The 23,413-nt window shown below is 51.3% G+C and overlaps 2 protein-coding genes across 4 annotated transcripts in view; one reads left to right on the forward strand and one right to left on the reverse strand.

Moving 5' to 3' along the window:
• Positions 1 to 7,035, forward strand: part of GRIP2 (glutamate receptor interacting protein 2) — a 56,950-nt gene extending 49,915 nt beyond the window's left edge. The window contains exons 21-24 of the mRNA XM_047095201.1: positions 590 to 695; positions 4,727 to 4,870; positions 5,624 to 5,770; positions 6,807 to 7,035. Of these exons, the coding sequence (XP_046951157.1) occupies positions 590 to 695; positions 4,727 to 4,870; positions 5,624 to 5,770; positions 6,807 to 6,965 (556 nt within the window). The 3' untranslated portion in view covers positions 6,966 to 7,035. The remainder of the gene's footprint in view (positions 1 to 589; positions 696 to 4,726; positions 4,871 to 5,623; positions 5,771 to 6,806) is intronic.
• A 5,185-nt stretch (positions 7,036 to 12,220) lies between these two features.
• The window catches only part of SLC6A6 (solute carrier family 6 member 6), an 88,455-nt gene continuing 77,262 nt past the window's right edge, over positions 12,221 to 23,413 (reverse strand). For all 3 annotated transcript variants that reach the window (XM_047095063.1, XM_047095061.1, XM_047095062.1), the window contains 4 exons: positions 23,302 to 23,404; positions 22,627 to 22,727; positions 19,978 to 20,148; positions 12,221 to 16,724 (listed from right to left, as the gene is read on the reverse strand). In XM_047095063.1, coding sequence (XP_046951019.1) covers positions 16,584 to 16,724; positions 19,978 to 20,148; positions 22,627 to 22,727; positions 23,302 to 23,404 — 516 coding nt within the window. In that variant the 3' untranslated portion in view covers positions 12,221 to 16,583. The remainder of the gene's footprint in view (positions 16,725 to 19,977; positions 20,149 to 22,626; positions 22,728 to 23,301; positions 23,405 to 23,413) is intronic.

The following is a 23,413-nucleotide window of genomic DNA, read 5'->3' on the forward strand; positions in this document are numbered from 1 at the left end:
TTTGTGAACTATGAAGCGTGCGTGTGACTTGGTATTATTCTATTGTGCCTCAATTTTAAAGTGATGATGGGCTCCTACACCCTGTGACGGAAGCCGTGGGGTGGCCTGGACCCTTCCCCAGCACAGACACGCCATCTCCATCCATCTATGTCCTTGCTGGCTCCAGCTCTGTCCCTGTCACTGTGCTATGATGCCATGTGTCTGGGTGGGGCCAGGGGCCGTCCTCTGGGGCTACACCATGGATCTCCTCTCTGTCTATCTGTCTGTCTGTCCGTCCGTCTGTCTCTCTTCCCAGGCGTCCTGTGTCACCGCTCTCCACCCCGTCTCATCTGCCCCTGTTCTAACTGGCCACCGACAGTCCTGGTCGCCCCTAACTGCGTCTTCCCCCCATTCCGTGTCACCAACCACTGCCCCGGGGCCCCAGCACTGCCACCGAGGACGCCCGCCTGCCTGCCCGCCCGCCCGCCCACCCTCTGGCCCCTTGAGCCCAACGCCGGGCCCTGGGGCCCCGAAGACTCCTCAGGCCCCAGCCCGCCTGCCCGCCCATCTGTCCACCAGGAGTTGACGCTCTCTGGTTCCTACGTTACAGCCCAGCCCCTGGCCCTGCCCGTGAGGAGGGCTTCTGGCGCATGTTCGGGGAAGCCCTCGAAGACCTGGAGTCGTGTGGTCAGTCAGAGCTGCTGAGGGAACTGGAGGTAGGGCCACCCACCCCGCAGACCTTCCTGGGGGCACCTGTGCATGGACACACTGACGGGCATGCCGTAGGAGACAAGCGTGTTGATGGGATCCTGCCTGCGTGTCATGTGTGTCATGCTCTCACCCGGCACCCGCCATGTAAAGGTGTCTTCACACATGTGCGTACACATACACAAGTATGACTGAGAACACTGTGGTGTGGCGGTTCGAGGCGTATGCACATGTGGACCTGTCTGGTATCATGTGTGCATTGGCAGCATGCGTGTGGGCATTTCAGAGCAGGTGTGTCTGAGTGTGCACAGTTGGATATGCACAGGGACAGTTTTGGTGTCTGTGTGTGCATGTGCAGTATGTGGACACGGTTGTGGGCATGCCCTGTGGAAGCACGTGGATGTCAACATCAGTGACAGCACAGGGGATCGGGGTCAGGGGAGCTGAGAAGTGACTACAGCTTTGTGTGAGGTCAACATTGCCCACAACAGATCAGGCTGCGCAGAAGGTCTAGGAAAGATCCAGCTGGGTCATTTCAGAAGCTCCTTCGTACTCTGAGAGTGATAATGTAAACTTCTGCTTTACCTGTGCTTTTGCCCCTAATATTGTTGACTGGGGCCTTTTTCTTTTCTCCATCAGCCTTGCTATTTATTATGCTCCTCAGAGAACTAGTTTTTGGCTTTGTTAGTTCTGTCTTGTGTTTCATTGTTTTCTATCGTATTCATTTCTGTGTTTAACTTCTTTGTGTTTAAGTAATGATACTTTTCCTGGTTTCTTAGGTCCTTAATTTTCAGTTTCCCTTGTTTTCTACTGTGGTGCATCTTAAGCTATGATTTTACCCATAAGTACTGCTTTGGCTGCATCCCACAAGTTTTGATTTGTAGTGCTTTAATTGATCATTCAGTTCCAAATATTTAAAAAATGTCTAGTACAATTTTAGTTAGACCCTTAACATATACAGAAGTGGAGAGGTTTCTTTCTAGTATCAGTTCTAGTAAATGTTTCGTGTATGCCTGCAAAACAATGCGAATTCCCTTTTTTGGGTGTAGGGTTCTCTGCAGATCAAGATTGTTCATAAACTTGTTCAAATCTGCATCCTGATGAATGTTATATGCTTTATTTATCTTCATGTGGTTTTTTGTTGTTGTTGTTAGTAGTATGATAAAATCCCATTGTGAGTAGAGATTTGGCAAATTCTTGACATTCTGTCAATTTTTGTCTATGTCAAAATTTGTCTGTCATTAAGCGCATGATGGCTATAACTTCTTGGTGAATTTTTCTTTTTGTTATTAATCAGTATCTCTATCCCTATCTGCTTTCCACTTTAAATTCCATTTTTCCCATAATAATATGGCTCCACCAGCTTTATTTTAGTAATGTTTCCTGTCTTTTTTCCAATTTCTTTATTTTCAAACTTACTGTGTTACTAAGTTGTACATTTCTCATTTTAAGTGTATCTGTTGTATGCTATATATAGCTGATTGTCCCCCCAAGCCAAGGGTCTTCTTTTAAGGCAAGTTTAGTTCATTTATTCTTTTTGTGATTACTAATATAAAGTTATTTCTAGCAAAGAATTTATACTTTCTATGTATCCTACTTTCTCAATACTTCTGATCTACTATCTTAACTTTTCTTGTATTGATAAATCTCCTACTCCTGCACTCTTTCCATCATGAAAAAGGATATTTTTTATAATTTTTATTCTTTTAGTGATTATCCTTAATTCATTTTACGTTTTTTTTATTTTAGAGAGAAAGTGAGTGTGAGCAGGGGAGATGGGCAGAGGAAGGGGGGGAGAGAGAGAGAGAGAGAGAGAGAGAGAGAGAGAGAGAGAGAGACTCTTAAGCAGGTTCCATGCTCAGCATAGATCCTGATGAGGGACTTGATCCCATGACCCTCGGATCATGACAAGATCAAGAGTCGGATGCTCAACCTGCTGAGCCACCTAGGTGCCCCTGTTTTACTTTTTATTTATTTTTAATTTTTTTTAACGTTTATTGATTTTTGAGAGAGAGAGAGACAGAGCGTGAGTGGGGGAGGGGCAGAGAGAGAAGGAGGCACAGAATCCGAAGCAGGCTCCAGGCGCTGAGCTGTCAGCACAGAGCCCGATGCGGGGCTTGAACCCACGAACCATGAGATCATGACCTGAGCCAAAGTCGGACACTTAACCGACTGAGCCACCCAGGCATCCCCCTGTTTTACTTTTAATATTGAATTTTTACATTTAATTTTTTTTATTATTACAGAAGCCATACATGTGGATGGTGCAAAATTAGATAAACAAAGTAAAATAAAAAATGAAATGAGCAGAGTAAAACATAAGAACAAAACAGTCTCATCACACATAGATTACCACTGTTACTGCTTAAGTGAGTGTGTATGTATTTTTAGGATAACAAAACCATGATATACATGCTCTTGTATATGCTTTTTCAGTCAGCTACTCTGTTTTTCCGTATATGGAAATAATCTTCTAATATATTTTCATCTCTTCTAATAGCAAGGTCATAGGTTTTCACAGTTGACCGCAAATTTCCCTTTAGGTCTGGTCTGGCTAAACTAGTCCCTAATCCATGCTTGGCACTTGGTTTTTATGCCTTTTCAGTCTCTCTTAATTTTAGTCCAGTGCCTTTTTAACGATGCTGACATAAAATTTTTGTTTATCAAGATAAAATTCACATATCATAAGATTTACATAATGTTATGGGGCCCCTGGGTGGCTCAGCTGATTAAGCGTCCAGCTTCAGCTCAGGTCATAATCTGGTGGTTTGTGAGTTTGCACCTGCGTCGGGCTCTGTGCTCACAGCTCAGAGCCTGGAGCCTGTTTCGGATTCTGTGTCTTCCTTTCTCTGCCCCTCCCCTGCTCACACTCTCTCTCTCTCTCTCTCAAAAATAAATAAACATTAAAAATTAAAAAAAAAATTTACAAACCGTTCAAATGTAAATTAAATATTAAAAGTAAAAAGAATGAATTAAGGATAATCACTAGTAATTCAAGGGCTTTTATAGTGTATTCACAATGTTGTGCATACATGACCAGAACATTTCTAACATCCCAAAAAGGAGTCCCACATCTCTCAACCGCTGTTCTGGATAGTTCTTATAAATGTAGTCATGCGGTATGTGGCCTTTTTTCATTTAGCTTAATGTTGTAGAACGTATCAATACTTCATGCTTTTTATGGCCACATAATATTCCATCCCATGGATAGACCATGTTGCTGACTATTTGAAAAGACCAGGCCCGGTGGACTTTGCCTTGAATTTTTTTACCATCTTCACTTTCCTTTTTGTTTTTTTCTTTTTTTTTTTTTTTAACAAAGTCTAATCAGTGCCTTTGTCCTCCTCCTCAATGAGACAGGCCCTGCAGAATGCTTCCATTTCCCTCCCAACTCCTCTCCCCACTTGTTTATAAAATTGCTCAAAATTAGTTTTGTGGGATTTTAGTCAGTACTCATTTACTGTTACTGGTAATTTCTGTGCTCACCATTGTTTCTCGCATTCCATGTTTTCCGTCTCAGTTCATCCTTTAAGATCTTTTAGTGAGAATCTTGAGGCGGTATAAACTCTTTTAGGTTTTGTGAGTGATTTTATCTTACTTATTTTTACCAATAGCAGGGTAGCAGAGTGGTTAAAACCTTTGACTTTGAAGGCAGACTCTGAGTTCAGATCTTAATTTCTCTTAGCCTCTGTTTCCTCACCTATAAAATGGACCAAAGGAATCGTAGAATGGTGTTTGCTTGTTTCATAGGATTGTAGAGAGCAAAATGAATTCTGTGGGGACAGTCCTTAGACTTGAGCTCGGCACAGAGTAAGTGCCATTCAGTGCCAACAATTAGTATGCTAATTGCTGGTGTGATCGAGGACCTCCCCCACCTCACCCCTGCCCACCCTCAGACTGAGAGCCACAGGAGGCCAGAGACCATGACTATGCTGTTCACTGTTGTGACCTTGAAGGCTGGCACATAGCAGGTGTCCATAGATGCTGACTGCAGACGGCGAGCCAACAAGCATCTGAATGAAGCTCTGTGTGTCCTCAGGCATCCATCATGACGGGCACGGTGCAGAGCGTGGCCCTTGAGGGCAGGCCTGGCCACCGGCCCTGGCGGAGGAGCCAGGAGGTACGAGCGTCCCCTGAAGAGACACAAGAGCTGCTTGTGCCGACACCCTTAGAGATGCACAAGGTGGGCACCAGGGCTGGGCACGGGAAGCCTGGATGGGTGTCCCGGGGCCGCGAGGACTCACCAGGGGCTCCCGAGGGGCCCCACCCCTCTCTGGGCTTCATTCTCCACCACCAAACACGATTTGGTATTAGACTGAGTTTTCCAAAATTCTCATCATTTGGGTGATACACACCCCCACCCCCAATGATACACACCAGGCTGCTATTAATACATTTCTTTAAGTAGACTCACTTTTTTCCCACTTAAGTTAGTGTGTGTGTAAGATCTAAAGGCATTTATATAGAATACATGTATATGTAGTTGTATGTGTGTATCTATATATATCACTTCCTTAAAGGAGAAGCCAGCCTCCCTTGCCATCTGTAGGTTACTATATAGAAAAACAGAGAAGAAACCTCTCAGCTGGTAGTCCTCAGAAGGCTCAGAGCCTCTTGGTAAATTGGGAGAGAAGCAAGTGTTAGAAGGGTGAAACCCATTGGTTACCCACGGAGACTTTCTTCTGGGTGGAAGGGAGAGGATTGAAAAAGAACTGAGAAGGTACCCTATCCCTAACTTCCCCTTTGTGACTGGTGCTGGGAACCCGAGGATGTGCTGCCATGCAGAACGCAAGGGGGCGCTGTGGGACAAACGCAGTGAAGTGTGGGGAGCACAGCTAGGGGGCAGGCTAAGTGTGTGTCCCGCACCAAGGGCTGCTGTGGGGGGCGGGGGACAAAGGTCAAAGCTCCAGGGACCTCCTCCTCCTTCCGCTCCCAGGTGACACTGCACAAGGACCCTTTGCGGAATGACTTCGGTTTTAGCGTCTCCGATGGCCTCCTGGAGAAGGGCGTCTATGTCCACACTGTGCGCCCTGATGGGCCAGCCCAACGTGGGGGCCTCCGGCCCTTCGACAGGGTCCTTCAGGTAATGCTGGGCCAGGGGCACCATGGATAGCGTGGCCTTTTCTTGCCTCATGGTGGAGAAAGAACCCTGTTTCTACCCTGGCTGAAAGGCCTCAGACAGGTCGCCTCCCCTCTCTGAGCCCCAGCTTTCTCATAGAGCAAAGGGAATGACAGGACCAGTCCTCTAGTCAGGTTAGGTTCAGTTGTGTTGCAGTAACAACCCCGAATCTCAGTAGCTTAACGCACATGAACGTATACCTGTCCACAGTGGGCTGGCATAGGCTTAATCCACCCAGGCTGATGGGGGCTGTACCCTCTTGTACATACCTTAGATGACGTGACTTAGGAAAAGCGACTGGAACATCATACATGGGTTTTTTCCTGCCTTCACCCAGAACACCTGCTACTCCCCTTCACAGCCTATTGGCCTTCCGGAACTAGTGATGTGACCTTGCTAACTGCAAGGGAGCCTGGGAAATGTGGGTGAGCAGATCGAAAGCTCTGGGACAGGCCTGGCCCAGCCACCCTGCACCGCCTTTCCCAGGCCCCAGCTACCTTTGTTCCCATGATGTGATTTCTGCTATATCAGTGCTACATTTTTACTAAATATGTTTCCTTTCAGTTCAACTGAAATTTATTTTGAAAGGAAGCTTTTCGTGTCAATTAGGAATGAAAACCCAGCACCCCTTTGCTTGACATAAAAGATCAATCTAAAATAAAAATAAAACAGAAACAAAGCAATGTCACAAAATTCTAGGCAGGAAGCTGGGTGTGTGGTCTGCTCTTTTATGTTAAAAAAAAAAAAGGGAGAGAAGTGGGTGTTCGTGGAGTGGGAAGGAGGTACTGGCACCCCCTTTGGGGTTTCTCTTTGATAAAACCTAACCAGAAAGATTGAAAGAGAACTAAATGAAGGAGGACTTCCTCTCTAGGAGTGTTCTAGATTTACCCTGTACCTGGGCTGGGGCAGGGCCCACGCTTCAGGAAGTCCCACGATTCCCACCTACTTCAGCCCAGGCTCAGCTAATGCCGTTCTGTCCCCTTGGCTGTATACTGTGCAGGTCAACCACGTTCGCACGCGGGACTTCGACTGCTGCCTGGCGGTGCCACTCCTGGCCGAGGCAGGCGATGTCCTGGCACTGGTCATCAGCCGCAACCCGCTGGCACAGAGCAGCCGAGCCCCGCGAGCACCAGGCCCCAGCAGCCCCCGGATGCTCTGAAGTCAGCGTGTGGTCTGGACACCCCAGGGGCTGCCCGAGTAGACCCTGACCCCCAGACCTGTAGCTGGGCTGGAGAAGTGGCCGCTCACTTATCCATCTGTCCGTCTGGCAGGCTCTGAGCCGGGGACCGGACTCTGTGTCTATTCTCCGGTTCTGTGGTGCCTGGAGTCCCAGGCAGTGATGTCCCTGTGCCAGCTGGAGTGACATCTAGGTCTTTCTCCATGTTGGGGCTCCAAGATGCCCAGAGGAGCCCCACTCAGTAGGGGCTGAGACAGGCTGCTCAGCTGGGAGAAGAGGGGCTGGGGAGCCCAGCTCCGTGTAGGGAGTGCTTTCTCCCAGCAGAGCTATGGAGCTGCCAGGGAGGAGTGAGCTCCCCATCCCAAGAGGTGGGCAAGTGGGAGCTGGATACCCCCAGTGCAGTCATGGACTGAGGTATGAAGCATCCGGGCAGTGGGTCCACACATGCTCAGGTAGTTAGTTTCCCAACAGGGGGAGAGCATTTAGGGTGTTTCTTGTTTTCTGGACCGCCTCCCACCAAGACAGATGCCACTCAGGGTGGGAGCCTAGCCCCTTCTCTTCTCCAGCATTCTGGTGTTTGGGTCTCACTGGCATCCCCACTGGAGAGACTCTGGAAGCTGGGATGGCTGAAGCCCAGGAAGCGTCAGCCCGCCGACTCTGAAAGCGAGTGGTTTTCTTACTTCGGCGTCTGTGGTCTGAAGCCTCTGTGATTTGAGACCACAGTGCTGGGCCCTTTGGGCAAGCTCAGTGTGGCTTTGGGCTCTCAGCCCTCCTGCTGCTTTCGTAGGGTGCACAGGCACAGATCCATATGAATACACCCCTCTCAGGCCAGGTCCCACACTGCGGGAGGGAGTCATTTGGAACAGACGACCCAGGGGTTTCCATTCATCTGCCATTCCAGTGGAGATGGGAAAACCATGGAAGTATGCCATGTTAGATGACACAGCTCCTCTTCAATATCTAAATTAGTGAAGGAGGAGAGACAGGGAGAGGGAGGCACAGAGATAGAGAGGCAGGCAGGAGAGAGATGGGCCGTTTTCTCTCATGCCCAAAGGCGACAGTGTCCAAGGTGGTCATTCAAGGAAGTTTATTCCCACTTGAAATCTGGAAGCACCAGCATCCCTTAAAATCATTGTCCTCGTTTTCCACAGACCCAGAAACCCTTTTGATTTTGAGAAGGGCACAGGCGGCCTTCACCTGGTGGTCTGGGCTGGGGCCCCAGGGATGGAGGCGGTCAGGGAGGATTCAGTCGGGTCTGGGGATTTGCTTTGCTCTTAATGGGGGTCTCAGGAAAACGGGGCACCCATTCCCATCTGCATCCTCCATGCTTCCCTCCAAGGGAGGCCCCCCAGAAACTCTTCCACTCAAGGGACAAGATGGGGAGTCGAGAGGCCTGTTCTTTTCACCCTGGGTTGCTGCTTGGTTGCTCCGTGACCCCCTCCGGGTCTGGTCTGGCCCTCTCTGGACAATCAAGGGGTGGACAGTCTCTGAGCAGGTGCGGGCCTCCCTGTCATGGCCAGAACCAGGCCCACTGGGCACCCCACCCACACTCTCCCTGGGGGCCTGCTTTCCCTTTCCTCCCTCCAGTTTCCCATAGCCTGCCCTTTCCTGTCTTCCCTGGAGAGCCCTTCATGCCACGGCTGGACTGTCCAATGCCTCTGCTATCTTGGATTCCTGTGTGAACATCCGCCCCAGGGTGAAAGGGCATTGCCCACCCATCACAGGGGCACTGAGGAAAAGCCAAGAGCCCTCAGCTTGGGGGTGTGGGGGGTGACACAACAGAGACATGGCCACTGGCAGCCACAGCTGTGTGAACTTAGGCAAGTTGCCCAGCCTCTCTGGGCCTCTGTCAAGTGACAGGGCTAGACAGGACATACTCCCAGGGCCTGTCAGCTTGGGAAAGCTGCATCTGGCTGCAGGTGAAGGAAGATGCGTTCTGACCCGTCCAGTGCTCCCCTGTTTTCTCGGGCTGGAGGCCTCTGCCATTTCCCCCAGACGTATGCAACCGGGCCCGGCAGGTGGCCCCTGGCCGTGGCCGGCCTTCTCATATGCAATATTTCTTCTGGCTTCTCATGGGGATCATAGATCCCAGACTTGACATTTCCCGACACCCGTCCCCGGTGAGCATCCTGCCTGCCTATGCATTTTGGGTACAGCTCCTGTGACATGTCCCTCCCACCCTCAAAAGCTGTATTTTTCTCTGGCTGAGATTAGAGCATATTCCTTGTAAAGTATTTTTCTACATGGGGTTTTCTTAGAGCTCTCGGGAAGCACATGCCAAGGGGCTGCATTGCAAAGGCCATTGGGGTCTCTTTGGGGCCCACGCGTAAATCCGTTCTGCCAGGGATTGCATTGCAATGACGTGGGAGCTGGGGGTGGGGTGCCATTGGGATGATTTTTTAAATAAAGTTATTTAAATGCAACTGGACTGGGGTGTCTGCCTTTTTCTTTCTTTTTTTTTTTATTATTTTTTTTTGTTCATAGGCTGGCAGTAGCTTCTGTTTGGATCTTAGGACATCTTACCTGTTTCATTCATTCATTCATTCATCCATTCAAAAAGTCTGCTTGGACTATGCATTGTTTTCACCCCTGGAAAAACAACATGAACAAGACGGAGGAGGTCCTGTCTGCATGGGGCTTATAATTCTAGTGGAAAACAGACAATGAACAAGGGAGTACATTGTAAAGAATTATTTCAGAATGAAAAAACAAAACAAAACAAAACAGTCATGGGGACACAGTGGAGGGTGAGAGCTTTAGCTCCGGGGTCAGGGAAGGACTTCTCTGAAGAGGTATTTGTGGGGAGACCTTAAAGACAGGAGCCAACCCTGTGGAGACGGGGAAGCACAGTGTCCCAGGCAGGGGGCGCAAGTGCAAAGGCTCTGAGGTGGGAATGAGCTTGGTGGGTCAAGGGAGAGAAAGGAGGCCCAAAAGCAGAGTGGGGAGACCAGGTTGGAGGGTGCAGGGCCCAATGGTGAGGGCTTGGGTCTGGACTGGATTTTATCCTATCTGCAGGAGGAAGCCGCCAAGGCAGGTAAGTGGTGGGTCTGCATGGAGCCACTTTATCCTGGGTGGGATCTCACTGATGTCCTGAGTCTTCACTGGGCATCCAGGGCAGGATGGGCCCAGAGGGCACAGCCAGGCCTCACTAGGGGTCCACAGCTCTGTGGGGGCAGATGAAGAGCTTCTTCCCATCAGCTATGCATGAGGGAGTGAGCCCCCATCTCTGGAGGTGTGTTTAGCCAAAGGCCAGATTGGGCACAGGGTACCTCTGTTCTCCCTAGTGCCGGGCGATAGACTCTGGGCCCTTCTGAAACAGGGAAGAGGGTGTGGACAGGGCCAGACCTAGAGAGGTACCCCTGTGCTACAGACTGGCTTCGTGCAGGCGCTTCTGTGTGCTTTTCAAGAATTCTCTGGATTCTCCTACAGCCTTCAGAGGTGGTTCTGTTAGCCCAGTGTCATAGGTGAGGAAATGTACAGAGAGGTTAAGTAACTTGCCCTAAGTCACACAAATAGTAAGGGATGGAATACAAGGATATGAATACAAGTTATGGCCAAAACACACAGGGAGGAGGGAGGTGGACAGAGGCCATCAGAAAGGCCAACAAGGGACGCCTGGGTGGCTCAGTTGGTGAGGCGTCTGACTTCAGCTCAGGTCAAAATCTCACAGTTTGTGGGTCTGAGCCCACGCCGGGCTCTGTGCTGACAGCTCAGAGCCTGGAATCTGCTTCAGATTCTGTGTCTCCCCCTCTCTGTGCCCCTCCCCCACTCACATTCTGTCTGTCTCTGTCTCAAAAATAAAAAATATATATATCAAAAAAGAAAGGCCAACAACCAGAAAAGTCTGGGGGAGTGGCATTTTATTCTAACATCATCTATAAATAATGAGTTTATATTACTGAGGGGCACCTGGGTGGCTCAGTTTAGCTGAATGTCTGGCTCTTGGTTTTGGCTCTGGTCATGATCTCAAGCTCCATGGGATTGAGCCCCGCACTGGGGTGGTCTCGCTCTCTCTGCCCCTCCCCCACTCATACATACTTGCTCTCTCAAAATACATTTAAAAAAAAATGAGTTATTGAGAGATGTTTGGTCTGGCGAATTGGAGAAAAGGACCCAAGAGGCTTCCCTAAATTTGCCCACACACTGATCTGTCCAAAATATTGACCTGCACTATGATCCCAGCAAAGCTGAACCCCTCTCCTGGCCTCAGTTTCCCCACCTGTAACAGTGAGTTGAGCACACAATTCCCAACGCAGAGGACCAAATACTTCCTGTACCACTTTCTGAGGTCCTGAGGGTTCTGCCTTCTGAGGCCCCAGAGTCTGTGGCGTGATTTCTATTTGCATCCCTCTAGGGCTTACGCTCCTCCCTGCAGCCTCCCCCACTCAGGCCTGGCGTTCAGAAAGCCCGTTTGGGTGCCAGTAACTACTCCTGGTGCATGACCTCTAATCAGCCCGAAGCCTTGAAAGGGGCAGTTTATTCCAGGCGGGGAAACCGAGGCTCGGGAGACTGATGTGAGGTGTCCCAGCCATGCGGGGCGGGGTGCATGCCAGGTGGGCTTCAGTCCCCAGCATCAGGGGAACCAGCCCGGAGCAGACCCGGGACAATTCTTTCAAAGACTTGCTCTGTGCCCCTGAGTTAAGTGTACCCCTCTGTGAGCCTCTGCCTCAGTGTCTCCATAGACAATTACCACCCCCCCACCTTTTTTTTTTTTAATGTTTATTTTTGGTAGAGAGAACACAAGCAGGAGAGGAGCAGAGAGAGAGGGAGACACAGAATCTGACACTGAGCTGTCAGCACGGAGCCCGACACGGGGCTCGAACTCCCAAACCTTGAGATCATGACCTGAGCCGAAGTCAGACGCTTAACCGACTGAGCCACCCTCGGGCTCCTACAAGACCCACCTTTGATGAGTATCCTAGGGCAGAACTGAAAGCCCTTTGTAAACTGTTAAGGTGCTTGCCAAACATGAGGAAAAACAGCCTCATCAAAACAGAACCAAGGGCACCTGGGAAGCTCAGTCAGTTAAGTGTCTGACTCTTGACTTCAGCTCAGGTCATGATCCTCTCGGGTCCTGGGATTGAGCCCCCAGTTGGGCTCTGCGCTGAGTGTGGAACCTGCTTGGGATTCTCTCTCTCTCTCTCTCTCTCTCTCTCTGCTCCTGACCCCCTCCCAACTTGCTTGCACATGTGCACACTCTCAAAAAAAAATTAAAAAAGAAAAACACAGAACACGTGTTGGATTTTAAAAAGGAAATGTTTATTTTCATGTTATAAGGTGATTACAAACTCCTCTAAAAAAAAAGCAAAGATGAATTTAAAATATCGATATACATATTTATCTAAAAAGCAAAAGAGGAAAAGAAAAGCCCTGCAAAATACAGGGATTCATATCATAAAACATTTATACACAAAAGCTTGTATACTGCAAGACTGAATTACACACCAAGGATCTTATTCAAATACAAATTCCTCCTCAGAAGAGTCTCTCGTTGGTTGATTTTTTTTTTTACAAAAGTTTAAAATATCTTAAAAATATTTTGAAGTTTTAAAAAAAAGTCCTGATGAGCCAGACATATTTCTGGAAGGAGGCAAGACCCACGTTCTCAGCTTTCTCTTGTGCTAAATACAGAGTCACAGTTGCTAGGGATTCGAAAATTAAGTGGGTAAAAAATAAGGGTGGGGGGGGGGGAGAAAGAAATGGAGCCAACATCTCAATTGGAAGCCAAATATATAACAAGATTCCTCAGGGAACTGTCAGAACACGTCTGTAGTGACACCCACCAAGAGAACAGTGAAACATAGCTTCCGATTAAAACGAGAGCAGTCTGAGGGCCAGGCGTTAACAGGGCGTTGGGGGCGAGGGAAATGCTGTTCTCTGGCTTCCAGGTTGCCCACACCCCTCTCTGCGTTTTGATATCTGGGATGTTGTTTGGTTTGTGCCTGTTGGATTTTTGCACCGGGCTATTTATAGCATTCACGTGGACAGCCCAGCCTGGGGCTGCCTGACATTGGGGCTCGGGGCTGGATGGGACCTCTAGCCACCTCAGGGTTTCTCTTGGGTCCCCTTCCTGGCCCGTGTCTGAGGCTGGAGGGGAAGGGAGGCAGTGTCTGCCTTTAGCCCTGGCTGCCCAGAGCATTTCCCCGACCAGAGGGGCAGTGCTGGGGAGATGCTGGCTGGGCCCCGGACCACTGTGCAGTGGCACCGGGTGACACAAGATCACCCTGTGCTAGGCTGAGGGTGGCTCACTCCCCTTGGACTTTGCCACCTTCTCTAGGGGTGCGCTGGGATCTGGGGTAAGAATGAGGGAGCAGAGGTACAGAGAGGGGGCCGTGTCACCCAGAAATCATCCAAGGCCACTCACTTCTCTGCCTGGGAATGTCCCTCGTGGCCTCAGGCTAAATCCTGCCTAAGGGTTTCTGCCTCTTGCACACCAACCGGCTTCACTGGGCCTCAGTTTCCTCACATGCCATAGGGAGGTCAGCTCCTAGCTCACAGAGGGCTGTTGGGTGCAGGGCCAGGGTGAACGGGTGCCACCTCTCCTACCAGAGGGAGGGCAGTCGTCGGTCCCACGGAGCCACAGCTTGAGGTCCAGTTGGCCCGAGGATGGTGAGAGGACGGGGGGTGCTGCTCTCCTCGTCCCTGAACGCTGGGGGACAGAGCGCTTCCTTTTTCATAAAGGCTTGTCTTTGGTCTTCAGGGAGAACACTGGGGAGCTACACGCGCCACTCGTCACACACCCTTTGGAGAACCTGCAGCCAGACGGACTCCAGACAGCCCGGCTCCAGTCCCTGCTTGCCGTGCCCAGCTTCTTCCTCACAGCGGGTCTCATTTCCCCATTTTATAAGGGCGATGACCGGGGAGGCACTGACCACGCAAGACTGCCCACTGCGGGGACCGACACGGCCCATGCCAGGCCCGGCGAAGCATCTCCCCGGGCGAGATTTATCCTGAGGCCCTTACCCATTTCTGCATCCTAAAACAAGTTATTTAACCACTTCCCTCGCTTCCCTTCCAGAGCTGGCCTGCTGGGCTATCTGCGGGCACTGGAAATTCTAACCCATCCCAAGGCAGAGAGTGGGCGGGCTGCCTGTTCTCCAGAGACAGGAGGACCAGAGTCATGAGCTCCAATGACAGGTTTCCTTTATGAGGAGACATAGAAAAGTCACGCACCATCACACCTTGTACTCACAGAGCCAAGTTCTGCGGAAACACAAGGGCGAGGGGAGTAGACAAGAGGGTTCAATTGGAGACAGGTGCACCGGGCGATTGTCGAGGAGCGGGCTTGGGGAAAGTGGCTGACCTTCCTTCCAGGCGGGGCCTGGGGACTTGGTCTGCATGTGTCTTTGGTCTAGAATTTGGTCTGCGAATTTTATAAGAGGAGAGGCCTTTCCCAGGCCATTTCCAGAATGTTGCAATTTGCCTACCAACCCAAAATACTGTAGCCTTTCACCAGAGGGGAGACATTGTAGCCTGAAATGGCCACAAAATGCCCAGGCAGCCACAGCACGCCAGGCCCCCCTCGACCCCACGTGTCACCTGTCCCCAATCGTTGACAGTGGTTAGTTTACTAAGTTCCATGAGACAAAGGAAAACAGGTCACATTGCTACTCGGTAAAATTAGGAAAAAAAACCTGACAAAATCAAATCAGACACAGCGGCAACCATAAATACATAGAGAAACAGGAACACAGAATTGTTAACAGTTTGGAATAGGACTGGGTATTGTTTGGCAGAGTATACGCTTTGGAAACAGTGAAATGTGGATGCTTGCCAAAGAGAAGAGGTTCAGAACTGCCTCTGCTCCTCGGACCCCAGAGGCTCCTCCCCTCCCGAATCTGGGGAGAGGGTTCCAGGATTCAGAGAGCCCCTGCTCCGAAAACCCGAGGTGGACCACTCTCCACGCCCCACGAGGCCGTCACTGTAATTTGTGCGTGACAACGTGTCATATTTAGACTCTGAACTTGGAAGTGACAGTTTAAATGGCACAGTTTAGGTCCAAATGGGGGCTGGGGCGGAGACGTGTCCGTCTTGGGATTTTAAAGGTGGAGTACCTTCCCTCCTGGTTCAGAGAAGACAGGCTCTTGGGTAAGCCAGTTCTGGGGTGCCAGCCCCCTGAACAATCCCACCCTTCTAGAAAATGCCCTCTCACCTCCTCTCCTCGGTCCCCACATAGTGTGTATCTAACACCAGCTACCGCAGGAGTTGTGAAGAGTTTCACCATCTCCCGAGTCACCACCAAGGGCTGCTCTTCTGCCTGAACGGGGAGGAGGGTTTGGGAGCACTTCGCCCAAGTCAAAGATCCAGGGAGGCTCCAAAAGCACTCTTGGCACGCCCAGCTAGGAGCTGGGGCAGCCCTGAGCCGGGAACGTGTCGGGAGTTTCCCAGCCCCTGGGAGACGAGGACAGAGCTGAGCGTGGATTGCTGAGGAAAGAAAAGCACCCCTCCCTGACACCATTTCTCTCTGAACGCCTGGGCCCACACCTTTTGGTCCACTGGCTCACCCCTCGTCCCTCACCAAATACATCATGCTTCTCTCCTACAGGCAGCTGCGAGAGAGGTCAGCGGGGGGCCGGCCAGAACCTGATAGAACCCCATTAAAACGCAACAGACCCATCCGTGTGAGGGTCGGAGCCCTGAGACCGCTGGCGGCTCCCGCAATGCTGGCCTCGAACTCTAGCTGGGAAGCCGTGGGACTGCAGCCTCCCAAGGCCTCCTGAATGTCGGGGTTCCATCCTCACCAGCACCCTCTTGGGAGCTCTTACTGCCCCCGCTCCAATGAATGGTTCTGACAATCGATCTGACAGTCCTTCTGACTATCCACCCTCCATCTCAAAATAACCGGCGGGATTTTGCTCTTGGTGCAACGGTTTCTAGAGAATCAGACTTTGGCTGTAAGGCCTCACCTGTCAGCTGTAAGTCAGTCCCTTGACTGGAGGCGTTGATTCACTATTTTGGCATCTCTCTTCTTGGCTAAGACAAGTGTAATGAAACCTCTCCCTGTGGCCCTCCTTTCTCTAGCCCCTCTGGGTCAGGCCGGCTGGTGGGGCCTCCCCTCTGCTGTATGCTTCTATCTGAACCAGGCTGGGAAGGTACTACACCTTTAAAATGGGTCTCCCGTCCAGGAAAATTCCACCCTGTGTTTTTGGGGGCAGAACTTTCTGCCAGCTATACAAGCACCGAAGAATTGCTTTTGAAAACGAGATCTGTTGCTGGCAAGATCGATTCAAGTGGTAAAAGTGTATGACAATCTCTAAATGTATATATAGTTATATGTAAAAAAAAAAAATACAAAGAAAAATTTACCAAGTTCCCATAAAATACATCTAATTCAATATGAAAACTCTGCCTCGCCCCGGACATCCGCCGGTGGGTTTTCTTTTTTGTATAAAATATCCCCAAATCAAAACAAAAAACACATACACACGATACCACACACACACACACACACACGCACGCACGCACACAGAGTAACATTTTCTGTGACAATTAAAAAAAACAATCCTAGTGCAAATAGAAAGCTCTGTAAACCTGGTCCTATGAGAATCTAATGTTAGTAAACAGCAGGGAAGCAGCCCGTCCGCCCGAGCGCCCGAGAGCTCACATCATGGTCTCTACTATGATGTGGGTCGGTTTCATGAGAGCGCCGTTCACGGCCAGGCGGGAGCTGTAGGGCGTAGCTCCCTCGCGCTCCACGGCCCAGCGGTTGGGTTCCCTCGGGGTCAGCAGGTACTTGAGTCTCTGGAGAAGGAAGAGGATGGGAGCAGAGAGGAAAGTCAGGCGTCCTAGTTCCCCTCTTCACCACAGCCGTCTATCCCCTCCGAGCCCGCCAGTGCGCTGTTTGGCCTTTGGCAAACTAACCCCCTCTCTGGACCTCCCATTTCACCCACTAGCAAATGAAGGAGTTGAACTAAGGTGCTTCTTCTAAGGTCCCTCTGGGCCCTGAATGAGGGCAGAATTCCTGTCAATAGTTTCCTTGGCCAACCCCTGCTTGCACACCTCAGGGACAGGGGGACTCATACCGCCTGGCTCCGACTTCTTTCTCTTACGAAGCTGAAATCTGCCTCCTTGTAATCCCCATCCCCAGATTTCTCTGACTTGCAAAGCAGCTGAGTTTCTGCACTTTGTATGCCCGAGGTAGGAAGACGGTTATGAGCCTCCCCTGGCTTCCTACCTTCCCCAAGGAGAAACCCCCAACTCCTCAGCCACCTGTAAACTACATTTCCTGCCTTCTTGCATGGCCCTCCCGTTCTCCTGCAGGTATCTAGTTCTCCCTGCTGGGGGCTCAGAGACACTGCTCGTGTCTGAGGTCCTCAGAGAGGGACCGGAGATTGGACTTCATGAGAGTTGTCCCATCACTTTGGGACAGGACGAGTTTCATCCTTCTGTCTGGTTGCCTGATTATAGAAGCAGTGAGGGAAAGAGCCTTCCTGGGACACCCAGAAGACCCACAGCGGATTTGGGACTGGAACTCAGGGCTCCTGACCCCCAGCTTTCCCCTGCCAAGTGTCTACTCAAAGACTTAAATAGGAAGCAGCTGTGAATAAAAAATCCTCTCTTTAGACATTTACATTCAACTTACGTATATTACAATTTTAAGCTGCTTATTAAAAGCTACCATATCTCATTTCTTTTTTCAAAAAATGTTTTTAAACATTTATTTATTTTTGAGAGAAACAGAGACAGAGTGCCAGCTGGGGAGGGGCAGAGAGAGGTAGACACAGAATTGGAAGCAGGCTCCAGGCTCCGAGCTGTCAGCACAGAGCCCAATGCAGGGATTGAACTCACAAACCGCGAGATCATGACCTGAGCTGAAGTCAGACGCTTAACTGACTGAGCCACTCAGGTGCCCCAAGAGCTACCATATTTCACTCGAAAAATCCAAATTTAATTTCCATCTGCTCTTAAAACCTTGCAAGATCTGGCAACTAGTAACAACAGGCCAGAGCTGAGCACATGGCTGCCTGCTGCAACTTTCGATCGCCTTCTCCAGGTCCCTCCTGACCCCGAGTGAGTCCTTCCCTTGCCCAGGTTCCCCGCCTGGTTCTGGGGGGACCAGCCTGGAGGCCCCAGGGAAAGGGTAAGGGACGGAGGGCCAGCAGGAGAGCAGGCTCGGCTCCCTGCCGTCATGCTGCCTCTCTATACAGCTGTGAGCCCAGAAGGTGGGACGAGAGGCAGGCAATGCCAGACAGCCACCCGGGACTCCACGTATATGGGAGGTGCGGACAGAAGGGGAGTCACCCCGGGACGGAGCTCTCAGTTTACAAATGTGGCTCAGGGAGAAGCTCATGGCTGGGAGCGCAGACGGGAGGTCGAGGGGCACGTGACAAACGGATGGTGGCTCAAATGCCTTCAGAGGACGGCGCTTTGGCTATCCACCTGGCTTGGAGGCAACCGTGAGGTGCAAGTTTGGGAAGAGGCCTCACCCACACCCTCCTCCTCCCTCCCTCCACACCCTCCTTCCCTCCCCGCCCCCCCCCCCACCCTGCCAAAACCCATTCTCATCAAACCTCTGAACTTGGGATGGAACAATATTTTAAAATTAGGCTTTGAAGGGACACAAGTTAGTGTAAGGTGTCCCCCAGGGTTGAAATATGTGGTTGCTGTGGGCAGAGACCAATTGGAACAAACATCCAAGACTGTCTGCTCTGCCCCAATTAACCCGTTAGTTTCTGGGCAGTAGGGACATTCTGGATATTCCCAGGGAGGGGCTGGGTTTGCAAGAGGTAACGGGGGGGGGGGGAGGGGGGGAAAGGGACATGTGGAGGGCTCAGGACCGTAGCGATCACAGATCTGTCCCCAGACCCCGTATTTCAGGATTTTCACAAATGATAAGTCCTATCAGCATTCTGGCTGAGCGCTGGGGTCCTTCCCTGTGTCCTCTGAGAAATTACAATGGGTCCGATGCTGCAGGAACACCTCAAGGGCCCAAGGGCTATCCCAGCTCAGACAGACCCCGGCTTCGTGGCTTCATGTTTTCCTCCCAGGCACACCCTGGCCTGCTTCCTCTGTCTAGGGAAGGCTGGTGCCTTCTGCCCAGCCACCCCTCTCCCCCCACCAACACTACCTCCAGGCCATTCCTCTGCCCACAAGGAAACCGGCCCAGCCCAAGGGGGAGCCAGGGCCCCAGGACATCCTGGCTCCAGATTTTTAAGAGAATAACAATAAAAAGAGTCCAGAACAAAACAGTGTAGTCTTGGAGCTGGCCCAAGCCCAAAGGTTAAGGGAGATTCTAAGAAAAGGATTTCTTGGAAAGAGCCCCAGTTTTTGCCACAGCCTGGAATCTGCAGTATTGTTAGAGAAATTTCTGAGGGGTTGGTGGTAAGGAGGGGACCTCAGGGTGGGAGACTGGCAGGCACAGAAGCTTGGAGGACTGAGGGCCTGTCTCAGGCAGCAGATGGGGCCACAGATCTGGGGAAGGGGACACCAGCATGGGCCGGGCTTACTAAGAACATGGCTCCAGGGTAAGAGAAGGCCTCTGGGTAGAGCTCAGGCTTCCTTCCCAGCTCCTTGTCTCCTGTCTTACTGCTTCAGCACCACGGTCCCCACTGCTCCCAGGATAAAGCCCTACCTCTTAGCCTGACATGCAAAGCTACTGTCACCTCTCAAGCTTCATCACTCACCTGCCCCCCTCAGAACATGTCATCGCTGCCCAAACGCTATCACATGTCCTTCCCTGTGAACATACCAAGCGTCACACCCTTCCACTTCTCATTCTCTGCTTGGCAAACTCCTCGCCCTGCCACAGTTCTGCTCTGAATGTCACCAGAGCCTTCGTCCATGTGAACTGTTTTTGTTCCTGTTTCCCCACATGCCTGCTGACAACCTCAACCCCTCCAGGGGGCAGGCAACGGGTTTAGGACCCAGAGAGGGCAAGCGACGTGCCCAAGGTCACACAGCAAATGGAACAGCCGACAGCCAGTGGCTGTCTTTCACCCTCTCCCTTCTCGCCCTCCCACACCCCCCATATCCAGCCTTGGCCCCACGTGCTCACCACAAGGAACGGCCCTTCCGTCTGGCAGAGGCGGATGACCATGACCAAGGGGACGCACATCATGGAGGACAGGGCCAGGCTCCAGCCCAGCCCGATGGCCCAGGTGGGGTACACGTAGACTTTGTTGTAGGTCAGGGGTACGTACTTGACGAGAGAGAAGATAAAACATCCCTGTGGAGAGAGATGGGGCAGTCAGGGGGGCCCTGGCATCAGGAGCAGGGGGCTCTAGGAGCAGGGCAGGGCCCACTCAAGGGGCCTTACGCCCTTCCTCACTCGGCTGCCCGAGGACCTCCCCTGGGGCAAACCTGACCACGTCGCTTCCCTGCTCAACACCCTTCCGTGGTCCCCCAGTGCCTTCAGGATCCAGTCCAAATCCCTCAGTCCGGCCAGCAACGTTACCCAAGAGCTGTGCCCCTTCACCCCTCACCAGCCTGCCACCCCCTCTCCATGTCCGCACTCCAGCTGTCCTGAGATCCTTCCAGCTCCTTAGCTGCGTGCCCTGGGGCCTTAGAACAGGCTGTTCTCTTGACTCGAGCCCTTACCCTCCATCCTCATTTAGCTCGAATGGTCCTGTCTTCGTCTTACGTGTCCAGGCCCTGCCCGGACTCTGTCAGGTGACCATACCTTTCCTTCCCAGAAAGCATACGGTTATAATTACTTCTTCACACATGCTCCCCCGACCTAACTGAATCGGCGAGGGCAAGCAGGACGTCTCTCTTGCTCCCCTGTTTCTCTAACACCTGGTGCAGCTCCAGATGTACACAGCAGGTGCATAATAAATGTTAGCTGCATGGGTGAAAGCCTTTCCTCCCTTCCCCCACTCACCCATCTCCATCCCTGACCCCCAGGACAGGGTGCAGACCTGGGTCTTGCCCTGTGGGGGTGTGTCCAGCCCCAAGCCCAAGCCAGTGGCCAGTGGCCATCAGTATCCATGAACGGTGGGGTGTGGTGAGCTCTGAGCCCCAAAGCCTGTGCAAAGTCCACATTTCCCTGAGAAGAGCACATAAGTCTGGCTGGGAGAGCCCAGGGCTTGTTTCTGGTCAAAATTATAGCATCTCATATATGACCCAGGATTGCCTTGGATGGATCCACAACGTAAAAAGGACTTAAATCTTCATTATCTAATAACTGGGTTTGACGGGAAGACAAATCCACATAAATCAGAATTGGTGGCAGGGGAAGGGAGAGCATTAGGCTACAGATACTTTCCTGGGGGCAACTACCGTTTGCCTGGCCCTGTTGTTGCTTCCATCCCTAAGGGTGGGGTGTAGCTTAGATCGGGATGGGGCCCAGGAGAGCGCTGCTCTGGGCTCTCCCAGCACGAGGAAGCTTGGTACCTGCCCCTTCACATTCCTCTTTCCACCAGGGTGACCTCATCCCACCGCCTGGGGATACAGCCTACCTCTGATCTACCCCTCCCTCATCTCAGGGAGGGACGGAGTGGTGACAGGAGGTGCTCACAAACCACTGTCGAGTGAGGACAAGAACACAGGCTCTGAACCCAACTAAATTCATCTCCCACGATAAACTTGCCAGTTGTTGCAGCTGCTGGTTGCTACAGCTTATTGCATTTTGTGGGGAAAACATGCACCTCAGATGAGAAGGCCACAGCCATACTAAATGACAGCAAACCTAAGGTTGTCGGCTGTCACTCACCTCTCACTGCAGAGCCTCCTTGCCATTACAAACGGGGGAAACCAGGGCCCCAAGAGAAGGGAGGTGCACACTGCGAGTTCATGGCCGTGTTGATTTATTCCGGCCCTGAGAGCAGGCTCACTGAGGGGAGGGCCCGTTCATCCCTCAGCACCTGGTTCCTAAACGCAAGGAACATTTCTGCCATTTGTGCGCCTCATGGCACGAGCCAAGAATGGCCTAGCAGATGTCTTCCCCTGCAATTAGCTCCAAAGCTCACAAGTGGTTTCAAATAATGACAGGGAAGAAGAGGACTTCCCTTCTGCCAGAACCTCTGGGGAAAAGATTGAAATGGAGTGTCTGGGCATGCTCTAACCTGCATTCCAAGATGGCGGGCAAGGGAAACCTGGCACGGGGGCGGGGGGCGGGGGGAGAGGAATGTGGCACATCACTGTCCTTGAGTCCTGGGTGGGTACGAAGCTTCCTTGTTCTTGGGAGAGTCCAGAGCATCTCTTTGCTAGGATTTCCCCTTTCTGGACACAACTCCCACCCTGCCATGGAAACACCTCACTTCCAGTGTCCATGACCTCTCTCCATTTGACACCCTAAAGGCCCCTCAATTTGATCAGTGACCCAAACTGAGCTCACGAGCTCCAGAAGGGCTTGGGGAAAGGTTATGTGCTTTGTTGTGGACCCCCTGAATTTCTCGACATGCATGCCCCGACACACCTTCCTCTTCCGCAACGCCTTGCCTTTGCACGGCCCAGGCTGGTTCCTCTGCCAGGAATGCTCTTTCTATTTTCTCTTCCTGACAAGCTCTTACTTATTCTTCAAAACTCATCTCAAGGAACTTTTGGGAGCAGCCTGCTGCCTCACCTCTCCCAGGCAGAGGTGTCACTGGGCTTGTTACAGGCCAGTGCTTGGCAGGTGATGGGCAAAAAATGGTTCAGCAGGTGATAAGGTCAAGCCCCATGGACAAAAGGCTAGCACCCACAAGCCAGGCAGGGCAGAACTCACAACACAGAGAACTGGAGTGACCACGGCCCAGCTGTACTTCATCCAGGGCCCAGGCCGGTAGCCAATCATGTCCTCAATACCGTCATAAAGGTTATCGCTGCCTAGGAGAGACGGAGGGAGACAGAGAGTGACACTGTGTACAACGCCAGCATCTGCCCTGGGAATTGCACAGCAGGGGCTCAAGGGCCACGAGGGGGACTCGGGGGTCTGCTCAAGGTCCCTGCTGCTCAACACCACATAGATCCAAGAGTGGCAGATGTTCATCTGAAATTATGTGAAACTCAAATGTAACTGGGCATCGTATATTTTTTAGGCAAACTTAGGCAGCCCCCAAATCCTGGTGTGGCCAATCCAAGGTCTCAAGAGGATTAAAATAGACCACGTCTGGGTCCCAGAGCAGTAAATCATAGATAGACCCCCCTACACAGACAAATTCTGTGTTTCTCAAAACATACAGTCACACCCTGCACCTTTAGCATGGGGAGAATATGTCATGTGGCCACAACGATATTATTTCTGTACAAAAGGGGAAGCCTTGAGGGGAAAATGCCAAGTAGGGAAAGCCTTTGTGTTCAACTCAGAGTGAATTCCCCTTCGAATTCTGTTTTGGAAGCTTCTAAATACAGACACCCAAAGAAGAGACTTGAGAGAGTATATGCCAAAGTCTGTACTCACCATATATCCAGGCAATAACAAAACATTCAAAGAATGCAACCCACAAAAGGCATACACCGCTAGCTGCATAGTAGTCAAAGAGTTGAAACACATACATGCCACCCTATGAAGA

Source organism: Lynx rufus, unplaced genomic scaffold (genome assembly GCF_022079265.1).
Source record: "Lynx rufus isolate CCGP_SWC_20201006 ecotype Redwood Valley unplaced genomic scaffold, mLynRuf1.p SCAF_4, whole genome shotgun sequence".
Taxonomy (NCBI): domain Eukaryota; kingdom Metazoa; phylum Chordata; class Mammalia; order Carnivora; family Felidae; genus Lynx; species Lynx rufus.